Source organism: Parasteatoda tepidariorum, chromosome 2, assembly GCF_982258835.1.
Source record: "Parasteatoda tepidariorum strain Cologne lab strain chromosome 2, Ptep-v5.0, whole genome shotgun sequence".
Taxonomy (NCBI): Eukaryota; Metazoa; Arthropoda; class Arachnida; order Araneae; family Theridiidae; genus Parasteatoda; species Parasteatoda tepidariorum.
Window position 1 is genome coordinate 128,286,701 of NC_141756.1, and position 11,487 is coordinate 128,298,187.

The following is an 11,487-nucleotide window of genomic DNA, read 5'->3' on the forward strand; positions in this document are numbered from 1 at the left end:
CACTTTATAAAATTAAAAGGTTAAAATTGTAAAAAGGAAACAATTTTCGTTTTTCTGTAGTGATAATTAAAATTGTCTTCCATTTAAGCATTCTTACTCAAACAGCAGAAAAATGTATGAATTTATCTTTAAAAAAAAAAAAAAAAGAAGAAGAAGAAAATTTTTTTGTAATAGCTAATAATAACTCGTTAGAAACCACATAGAGAGAACTTTTTAAACATTAAATAAAAAATAAATTTATTTATTTAATTCTATGCATTTAAATGAATAATTTTTTCTCCGATTCCTTCCTGGAAAAAATTTCTGCAGCTACCTTATTAATATAAAATAGCTTTGTTATCAAATATTAACATAGCTGTGGGTATTATCAAAGATTAACATTAATTATTCTCTAGTCACTGCAACAGACTGGATGTTATTTCTTCTTTTTTTTATATTCTGATAAGAAGAAATACAATTCTAAACTTTCTCTCTCAGATGGCGCTTTCGAATTTAGATTTTGTTGTTCGGTTGTTTACTTTTCAGCTCCGCCTTCATTCAACAAAAACTAAACGATCGCTCGATGCTGAAGGGCGGTGAGGTTGGTGGTGGAATGCTAACAAATTGTTAAAAAATATTCTTTTATTCTAAAAAGGACTACCCAAACGATGACTAAATTTATCCCTGTTTTAATCAAGAGCTGGGTTTGTAAGTCTCGAATCTTTATATTCTCTTAAATGAACTGTTTTCAATATTCAGGTGTGGCGTGAATGTGGTTTTTACCCTTGTTTATAAATATTGTACATGTGCTCCCTCCATCATTTCCTTATTCATCAAGAATGTTATTGTTTTTTTCCTTTTGCCGTTGAGTAATTTAGACAAAACCTATACACCAACATCCTGCATATTGTGTCACGTCCTATAATTAGAACTGATTTTACGAAACTCTCTGTCTGGCTGAATTTACGAAACCATCCACACACACACACCCGATCAATAACCATGTAAACAGAAGTAAGTTATGAATCGGTTGTCTTTCTGTTACGATCCAATTTTTAAATGTTTCTGTCCGCGTCGTTCGTAAATGAAGTATTTGAATGCTTTATTTTATGAGTAATCAGTTAAAATTTAATATTTGTTTTTTTTTTTTCTTCGGTAAATTTAAATAATATTCATAAATGTTTTTACGTGTGTTTTTAGATATCCATGCCAAATACAACCTGTTGATATCCAAATTATGTTTAAGTCAAGAAGTAAAAAAGTAAGTATTTATTCAAAACTTATTCAAGCATTTTATTTATGAAGTGATTTGTATTAATTTATTATGTTGCATGCATTTTCTTTTGCAATGTATATTTTTTTGAAGAATAAAAATTATTATTATAATTAAATAGATATCCATACGAATTTTTATCTACTCATATGTATACTCTTAAGTAATGCTTTATTTTTACTCACCTGAGATAATAAAACTTTCTTAACATTTTAAATCTGTTATTTAACTTTTTATTTTCTTTCTATTATGTGCTGAATTTGTCATTAAAATAATTTTTTTTCTCTTCCACATATTTAAGCACAACAAATTATTTTAATGACCTAAATTTAATGATGTTTTAATAATTTCTATTATGTGGTAAAAAATATATGCTAAAATCAAGTTTTTTTTTTAAATTTTAAATTTTAATATTATCTTATTAGTTATAGTTGATATATTTGCAATTACTTTATTTAAACTTTTTGCCACCTATGAATTTTATATTACACAGATTAATAACAGATCAATAACAACAGATTAATAAAAAGTTAACTTTCAGTTTGTGGAGAAAAAAAATATTCTAGGCAGAATTTTAACTTTAGTGAAAGTTGCTTTTCCTTAAAATTAAATTTAAAAAAAAAAAAAAACTTTTTTTAAATTTTCAAATTAGTTTTGCCGTTTTAAATTTTAATCTTGAAAGAGTAAAAAAATGTTTGTATTTTTTTCTAAATATTTGACCGATTAAAAATTAAATAAAGTGAGTGTAGATTCAAAAAAAGGTTGAGAACCCTTGTGGCGAAATTTTTGTCGTGCTTTCTGCGACAAACTACCCTAGCACTAAAATTTTGCTTTTAAGATACTTTTAATTATAACAATTACTAATTTAAAGTAACGGAAACGTTATGTATGCAGAAGAAACTATAGAATAAAATTGTATAAAATTTTCTAATTGTAAAAGTAAAATTTTTTAGTTCTAATATTATAGGCAATATTCTCGCATTTTATAGGCGGAAAAATGCACTAATTATTTCCTCTTTCGAATTTTGTAAATCATTACACAAATTTAAATCACTCAATTAATTAAACCATAATAAATTCAAATTCATACATAAATTGAAAATCATAAAATCCGTACAAACTCTCAAAATAAAGATTACGAATCATGCAAATAGGACTCTTTAAGAAAGAGATACTCAAATAAGAGTATGTAAAATATGGTTTTCTTTAAAGGAAAAAAAAATGAAAGAAAGAACATCATTTCTAGAATGAACTATCTTTCAAAATTTCGCGATTTCTTAATTTTTATTTTATGTTATCAATTTGAAATTCCAGCTGAAGCCAGTTAGTACCATTTTTTTTTTTTTTTTTTTTTTTTTTTTTTTTTTAAATCTCAAATGAGAATAGAAAAATCATGATTGTTTCTTTTCTTTATGATGCACAAGAAAAAGATCTTGGGAAAAAAAAAATATATTTTTCTAAAAATTATGCAGAAAGGAAAGCCAAAATTTTCCCTTTCCAAATTAAAAAATCTTTCTCCAAAAACTCTGTAGCAGGGTTGAGAACCTAAGACTTGAATCAATGCCTCTTTTTTAAAAGAATCAAATGATTTAAATCATGTTTAATTGTAATTGTAGTTAATTTATGTCACACTAGAGCTGCACAATGGTCTATTGGGGACGGTCTGATAAACATCCCTGAGAGTGATCCGAAGACAAGCCATCACAATTTTGATCTTTTTGCAGAGGGGGTGGCACCCCCGCTTCGGTAGTCCAACAACCTGCTCGCAAAGTCGAGCACTTTACGGTAAAACCGTTTAACGAGGACCCATACCGGACACCCTCGGTCCCTATGCAGACTGATCCAAGTGGTCACCCACCTGCACGCTGACCGCAGCCAGTGATGCTTGACTTCGGTTATTTGCTGGCAACCGTGTCTTGACGATCAGTCCAATACGAGACAAATCATGTTTAAAGCTTTACTGGATACTATAGCTTTAATTTCCAGACAAAAGCTTTAATCACTCATTGAAGCTATTTTTTTTTTTTGGAAATATTTTCTTCTGTTTTCTTTAAAAAAAATTGTTTGATGAATGAGGCTAATAAAATCTGTTTATTCTAGCTACTTTTTGCTAGATGCGTATAAAGAGAAAATGAGCCAAATACTCCCGACCACTCCGGATATCTCTCTCTATAAAGATGAGGAAATCCCTCCACACCTCAGAGAAGTAGCTATTTTGACTGGTTATCGTTCACCTTCAAGTTCAGCCAAAGAATGTGCCCTGAGTGTCTTCTTTGCCACTAATGAAACCTTAAATTTTTGGACTCACTTTATTCCAACCTTCTATTTTATGTACCAATTGTTTACATTCTGGGACATATTAAAAGTCATATCTGATTCGTACTACTGGCCATTTGTGATATACATGTTTACAATATGCCTCTACCCACTCATAAGTGCCCTGGCTCATACATTCTGCAGCATATCGGATATGGCACGCCACGTCTGGTTCTTTCTCGACTACGGCGGCTTAAGTTTATACGGTTACGGGGCTGGCCTTCTCATCAAAGCGTATTCTTTTCCGACCGAATTAGCCGGAACGCTTTTTGATAAATTCTATTTGGAAGTGTTGGTGTTCTTTTGTATTGCGTGCAACATATCTGCGTGTTTTTCTCGATTTTTAGAAAATCTACTTCTCATCAAAATATTTAGACTCGGAGCCTTCGCCTTGCCTTGGATTTGGGACCAAATTCCGGTGATTTACCGATTGAATTACAGTGCCGACATTCTTCCGTCTGCATTGGAGCATTACAACTTGCAATTCTTTTTCTCATTCTGCATCGGTTTCTTCTACTCGTCTCATTTGCCGGAGCGTCTCGCTCCGGGAAAGTTTGATTTTCTAGGAAATAGTCATCAGCTGCTGCATATATCTGGAATAATGGCAACTCACCACCAATTGAGTGCCGTCATAATAGATATGACACATAGAAAAGACATGCTTTTAACTGAGAAACATGTTATTCCCGAGTACTGGTCTTTACATGTTTTTTTCTTAGTATCATTTACTATCTGTATTACTATAATGATTTTTGTACTGTGGGCAAGACATTATGAGAAGAACCGTGAAGATTTGAAGCGAGACCAATGAGTTGTTTGTTCTCACTCAAATGTGATCATTGAAATTACATTTTGTTAATAGTATTAGAGATTGTTAAGCCTATCACTCGTTTTAATCTGTGAGAATTTATAACTTTTCGCTCTTTTGACAATTTATAACTGTGTTGATCATGCTGTTATTCTTATTATGTTTGTACTTAGTTAAAATGCCTATTTTTGATTGAGCACAATGCATCATTTATTATTATTTTCTAATTGTGTCTATGTATAAAAGATATGATTAATCTTTTCCAGGTGAAATTTATTTAGTCTAAAAGTTATTAGAAAACTTCTGCCAGTTATACTGGATTTTATCAGTTTATTCTAGTTTAACCCTTTCGCGACGGGACACGCGAAAGAGCGCTTACTGCTGAGGCCGGCAGTCTCTCTCGCGTGTGTCTCTCTAGGGAAAAAAAGTTTTAAAACAGGGATCTGCAAGATCTTACTATCCACTAAAAACTAAACTGAAAATCGAAAGTAGCGAGAGAAAAAAACTTCCCTGCTAACAGTAAACAAATACCATGTGCGAATTTAAAGAGCTATCATAAAATACCATGTGCGAATTTAAAGAGCCGTCATAAAATACCATGTGCGAATTTAAAGAGCCGTCATAAAATACCATGTGCGAATTTAAAGAGCCGTCATAAAACATTCCTTCCCCCTCCATTCCTCATAAAAATCAAGTGAATGTACTCTCATGAGCAGAAGGTCAAATCTACATGTATCTGAAACCATATGGACATGCAATGCCATCTTCTGGAAGAAATTTTATTTTTTAAAACGTTCCCAACCGCTGGCACAAATGAGTATAGGCCGGGGGTGAACAAGAAGACGCACTGGCACACGGGTGTGTCAGCCGGGAAGTGAGCGCGTTTCTTGTTGGCACGTATATGTGACAGTCGGCGCGAAAGGGTTAATCAAAATTTACCCTGATTTTCGTATACTTTATGAAATTTTATAAAATAAGAAAAGGTTGAAAAAAATTCCTCTATGAAAAGTAATTTTTTACACTGTTTGCCTTAGCATTAAATAAGAATTGTTTGTAATAAACTAAACTTCACATTGTAATAGTTAAAAGCTATTCTGCTTAAAATTTTGTAAATTTTTTTCCAGCTATTTATATGTAATCAATCTATGTTATAGCTCTTAAACAAATTCGGTATCTATAAATTAATAATTTTAATTATCTCTTATTTAATTACCTAATTTATTAATCTGCTAATAATTTTGTATATTCAGTAATCAAAATTATAAATTTAAAAGTGTAATTAATCATAATAAAAACCTTTTATATTCAAGTCAATAATAAATTCATAAGCAATTGTCAATATCAATCATGAAGAAAAATATTGCATTGAATTTAGCCAATTTATATTAAGTGTAATATAGTTCCGGTAGTATTTTTTAAATTTATAGAAAAATCCCTAAAATTTCTTTTGTTTAAAATGTTTTAGATATAACCAAATAGTAAACAAGGAATTATCTAGAAAATATTGGCAGCAATTATGTTTATTGCAAAAGATACTGAATTTTTTTTTTAAATTAAATTAATTTATACAGTTAAAGAATTAAAAATATCTGTGTTTATTTTTATTTGTTAGCAGCTATAGTAAAATAACCGTATAATATTTACAAATTCAATCTGCAGCAAAATTTGTCTGTGACAGAGATATTGTTGAAAACATACAACAATTTGCACATAAAATTTTAATAAAAATTATGCACAAAAATACATTGTTAAAAATAGATGTTAACTTAATTTACTTTTTTTGTACAATAACATTTTTAAAGACTGGAATGAATTCCTATAACCAAGTTTATGAGGTATAAATTCTTATGCCTATAACCAAGTTTTTAGAATTCAATATGTTTTTTTTTTTTTTTTCCTTTTTTTCATATGATTTCTTTATTTTTCAAAATTCCAGTTAATTAAAGAAGAATTCAAATTTTTTAAAATCATTCTTCCTTTTTTTTATTAATTGTATATCTACAGATTGAAAAATATTATTAAAAAACTGTAGTAGACAATACTTGCGCCAGTGAAGGAATAAAAAATTATTTTTGTGTTTCTCCTCTCAACCATTTTTGTATAATTTTTTTTGTAAAAAAAAAAAAAGAAAATCTGAAATGAAAAATAATCTGCAGAGGCTGTGATAATCTGCAGTGCTCACTGGTAAGTTTCGGCTACCAGAGTGAAGCCTAATACAGTTTTAGACTTTGTTTTTCATAGGCATATTATAAGTGCAAATCTAAAGCAATTTCATTGCCTTATAATCTTTGATAATTGTATTGTAATTAATTTTTATCTCATTTTAACTAGTTTCTTTAAATTTTAGAGTTACATGTACATATATATGGTCAAAAGAGGACGGAGTGGTCCTCTTGTTTTAATCCTTGTTCATTCTTTATGTGATGTTGATAGTATACAACAATGTGTTCAATATATATTTAGATCAACATATTTTGAATATTAATATATATTTGCTATTTTTGCTTAAATTCAAGCTTATATGGCTTGAAATTTCTCAATTTTTATTTCATTGATAAGACTAATGCAATTTGTTATCTTCATGTTGTATAAATGTTGGTTAACTGTAGAATGTAACTAGGTATGTAAAGCTTTATCATTAACTTTCTTTAAAAAGTAAATCAAACATGCTTCATGTATACTACTAAAAACTGATAACCAAATTTATAGTATTTTGTCAGGAAAAAAAAATCTGGGAAAATCGTTTAAAAAAGTTGCATTTCAGCAACAATTGGTTATTGGCCAATGGAGGTAAAGACACCACAGTTATAAGACTAACGGCATAATAGTGGCAACATTAGACACCTGTCCTTTAACTGTGAGTAGTATATGGGGGGGGCTAGAGGACACTTTTGCCCTTTCCATATACTACTATTGATTTCCTATTTTTTATATTAAAAAAAAATTAAAATAGGCCTATATTTTACATTTTTTATGAAATATTAAACAAAATCAGCATATTTAAAAATTCTTATTTTTATATTAATAATTTTTATTTTATTAAAACCTTATTGAAAATATCGTTTTTTATTTTACATGCAATTCATAATCGTAATATTTATTTTTACCTTTAAAATCAAAAATATATTTTCCACTATTAATTTTTCTTATAGCTTTATCAGATAATTCACCATGACATTTCGAGAGATAAAAATCTTTCTCATCATTGTCTACTTCTAATCTAGCTATAATAGAGTCACCGTATTTTGTATTTATTTTTCTCAATGATATTAAATTATATTTACCTATCTCGAGTTCATTTAATTTGTATGTTTCAGGAAATCGTTTGAGGTCATTAAATTCTTCCATTTATTTAGAAACATTTTTTGTAATATAATTTCTGTAATACATACACTTGTATAACGAACATTTTACTACCTATAAATGGAAAGTATTGAAAAAGAGAGAAATAAAAAGTTGTTAGAGCAATTAAAAAATGATCTAAGATTAGTTAAACTACAATCAGAAATTAGGAAAAATAATGAAATAAAATTAGAAGAAGATATAGGAATACAAAAATCATTAGCCGATTTTCACGAACCTGTACTTCATCAAATGGAAAAACTAGAAACTTCTAGACAACAAAACTTGCTAGGTATAAAAGATGCTGTTGATAATTTATCTTTCACTATGAATGAGACCTATAGATCTTTACCTCAGATAGAGAATCAGTCAGAGGAAGATTATACTGAAGATGTAGGAAGTATGTTTTTAAAAATAGATATAGACAAAAATTTAGATAAAGAATTACTAGAAGAATTAGAATTTGAATTACCTTCAATAATGTGGAATAAAACTGATGAAGATATTGAAGAAGTTATTAAAAGGGCAAAGGCAAAAAGAGATCAATTTAAAAGAGAAAAAGGAAATGAAACCAAAAATAGAAATTTAACAAACAACAAAGATGAGTATCAGAAAAGGATTGATAATGTTGATTATAAAATGAATATGATGAAAAGATATTTAGAAGCTTTATCAGCTATTAAACAAGGTAGACATTACACAGGAAAAGGTTTAGAAGATAAACTGAATATCTTAGTTGATTTGACAGATAAAATTTGTAAAGGTTCTAAAAGTAAAAAATTGTATAATAAAACTGTAGATTTGTTGGATTTACTTTTAAGAGAGGGAACTATGACAAACGATCAGGTAAAGGAATACTATGGAAAATTTCTTAGTAAATAAATGTATATTGTGAAAAAGGTATACTTGAGCGACAGTCAGATTTCTAAATTGAAATCAGCTTATAAAAATGGTGAAGAACTTAGTTTACAAATAGATAAAAGTAAAACACCCAATTTTGATTTACATTTAACAGCTACACAAATTAACCAAATTGATAAAGGTAAAAGAATTAAAATATCAAAGACTCAACTGAAAAAGAATGGAGGGTTTTTACCATTTTTAGTACCTTTACTTTCTACTTTAGCATTAGGAGCAGCTAGTGGAGCAGCTGGCTGGGGTACTAAAAAAGTATTGGACAAAATTTCTGGATCAGGTAAAAAAAAAAAACCTTGTGGAAAGGGAGTCTATCAGCCATGGGAATATCCAACAAAATGATTGAAAACAATATGAAAAATGAAAAAGGATTTAGAGGTATATTTACTATAGATATGTTACCTAAAAAGATAAGAAAATTTGAAAACGGAATTATAAATTTAGATGTATCTACAGGTCCTGGAACTCATTGGGTTTGTTATTATAATGATCCAAAATATAATTTTGTTGAATATTTTGATCCTTTTGGAGAATACAAATATAACAATAGAATAATAAAAGATGATTTTCTTCCTCAAAACATACTAAGTTATTTAAATACTTCTGGAAAAGAAATTAGATATAACGATAGTTTTTTACAAAGTCCGAGTTCTGTAAGATGTGGTTTCTATTGTATGAAATATATAACTGAAAGAAATAAAAATAAATCTCCTATTGAAGTTTTATATTCATTTACTCAAGAACCTAGTAAATTAAATGAAAAAATTGTTCTTTATAAATGAAGTATATTATATTAGATTCGAAAAACGTAGATAAATCTGAAGATTTCACCATTGAGTATTCGAGACCTTTTCATTTTACAGAGATAGCTCTTCAGTCTTTTTCAATGTATATTTCATGGAATAATATTACGGAGAAAAACAATAAATTTTCATACTTTGACGGAGCCAAATGGGAAGATTTTATTATTCCAAATGGTCATTATAGTATAAGAGGTTTGAATCGTTATATGGTAAAATATTTTGGAAATGATTCACCTATATTATTTGGAATAATTGAAGAAAGACAAAGGTTTAGTATTAAACTCGAGAAAAATTATAAAATTGATTTATCTAAAAGTGAATTGTACAAAATTTTAGGATTCGAACCCAAAATATATGAAGAGGAAGAGCAAGAAGGTAAATTTATTGCTGATATAGCTAATGGTAATGATAATATTTATATTCATTGTGATATAGTGGATGGTGCTTATATAAATCAGTTTCAATCTCAAGTTATTTATTCTTTTACATCATCAAATCCTCCTGGAAGTTTATATGCTAAAGAATTTGATAAACTAATATTTTTTCCGGTTAAATCTGATTCTATTAATCGAATTAGAATGAGAATTACAAATCACAGAGGTGAACTAATTGATTTAAATAAACAAGAAGTACAGTACAAATTTATTGCTAAATAAATGAATAAACAAAGATTGTACAGAAAGAGTAAAAAAATACAAGGAAGAGGCTTCTTTTCAGACCTTATAAGTCCTATTGTAGAAGATAAATCTAAGGAATTTGTGAGAGAAAAATTGAATGAAATATTTTCTAAAAATAAAAAACATGGTACTGGATTGAAATTTTTTATTCCTAAATAAATGGATAAAATTTACGATTTGAAAGACACTAGTTATTATTATAATAACGACATTGAAAGTTTTGAATATAGAGAATTAAAAAGTGAAAATAGAAATAATATTCATGAAAATGCTACATATAATTTCTTTATCAATGATACAAATGCTAATATTTTATATTCTGCGGGATATCTGCAACAAGAATTAAAAATTGTAAAAGGAGATGGAGGTGTAATAAGTAATGAAAATGTTACTCTAGTGAATGGAGGAGGTCTCATTAATTCAAACAGGTTGATTATAGGAAATACTGAAGTTGAATCCACTATAAATTATAAAGCCATTATGAATCAAGTATTAGGGATGATACACTTCACCCCTGATTATTCAACATCGGAAGCTACTAACATGTTCTTTTATGTAGATACAACTGATTCGGTAGATAGAAACAATTTCAAATATAATGGAAATCTGATAGATACTACCAAAATAACTGATTTTTTTAAAAACCTTAAACTAAATGAAAGTTTTAATGAAGGATTTTCAAAAAGATGTAAATTTACTAAAAATAGTCAAACAGTAAAAATATGGATTCCTTTAAAGTATATATTTGATTTCTTTAACGAATATAAAAAAGTAATGACAGGTTTCCAAGTTAAAATAGAAATTCAGAGAAATGATAGTAAAAATATGTTGTATACAGATATTCAAAATCCAGATTTTAAGGTTCTTGTTGAAGATTTATCACTTTGGTTACCTTATGTTAGATTTAAAAATTCCGCATCTGTAAAATTCAATGAATTAAAATTATCAAATACTCCTATAGAAATAAATTGGGATCATTATAACATTATCAAATCAAATGTATTTTATAAAAATTCCAGTGGGTCTTATTCTATTCCTGCTACTTCTGATGAAGTTTTGAGTTTATATGTCATTCCTCAATATGAAGATAGAAATGAAAACATGAATCAAAATAATATGATGTTTGATCACTTGGATATGATAGAATGTTGGTTAATGATTAATAACATTAAAGTTCCCACTGTAAGTTATATGATGGACTTTAATAAAAATGATTATAATCGATTATATTATGCTCTTTTAGAATCAGGAATGAATAATATAAATTCTGAAACAGGTTGTATGATAAACTATTCAAATTTCAGTAAGTATCCTATAATTTGTTTCAACTTGGCAAACCATGAAAATTATACGAACTTGAGTAATTTAATGATT

The 11,487-nt window shown here is 28.1% G+C and overlaps 1 protein-coding gene across 3 annotated transcripts; it reads left to right on the plus strand.

Moving 5' to 3' along the window:
- The first annotated feature begins 482 nt into the window (after window positions 1-482).
- Window positions 483-6,508, plus strand: LOC107454728 (membrane progestin receptor gamma). 3 transcript variants are annotated; one of them, XM_016072003.5, is made up of 3 exons: window positions 483-687; window positions 1,180-1,240; window positions 3,353-6,508. In XM_016072003.5, the coding sequence occupies exons 1-3, from the start codon at window positions 648-650 to the stop codon at window positions 4,377-4,379; spliced, it is 1,128 nt and encodes a 375-aa protein (XP_015927489.3). In that variant the 5' UTR covers window positions 483-647; the 3' UTR covers window positions 4,380-6,508. The 3 variants fall into 3 exon arrangements, with proteins under 3 accessions (XP_015927489.3, XP_015927492.3, XP_015927490.3); XM_016072006.5 differs by having other exon boundaries at window positions 536-993; XM_016072004.5 differs by lacking the exon at window positions 483-687 and adding an exon at window positions 967-1,092.
- Window positions 6,509-11,487: the final 4,979 nt, after the last annotated feature.

Bases quoted from the DNA above. Each gene is read 5' to 3' on its own strand.
- LOC107454728 (XM_016072003.5), top strand. From the start codon at position 648: ATGACTAAATTTATCCCTGTTTTAATCAAGAGCTGGGTTT. The intron at 688-1,179 runs GTAAGTCTCGAA...GTGTGTTTTTAG, and splicing joins TTTAATCAAGAGCTGGGTTT to ATATCCATGCCAAATACAAC. The intron at 1,241-3,352 runs GTAAGTATTTAT...TGTTTATTCTAG, and splicing joins TTAAGTCAAGAAGTAAAAAA to CTACTTTTTGCTAGATGCGT.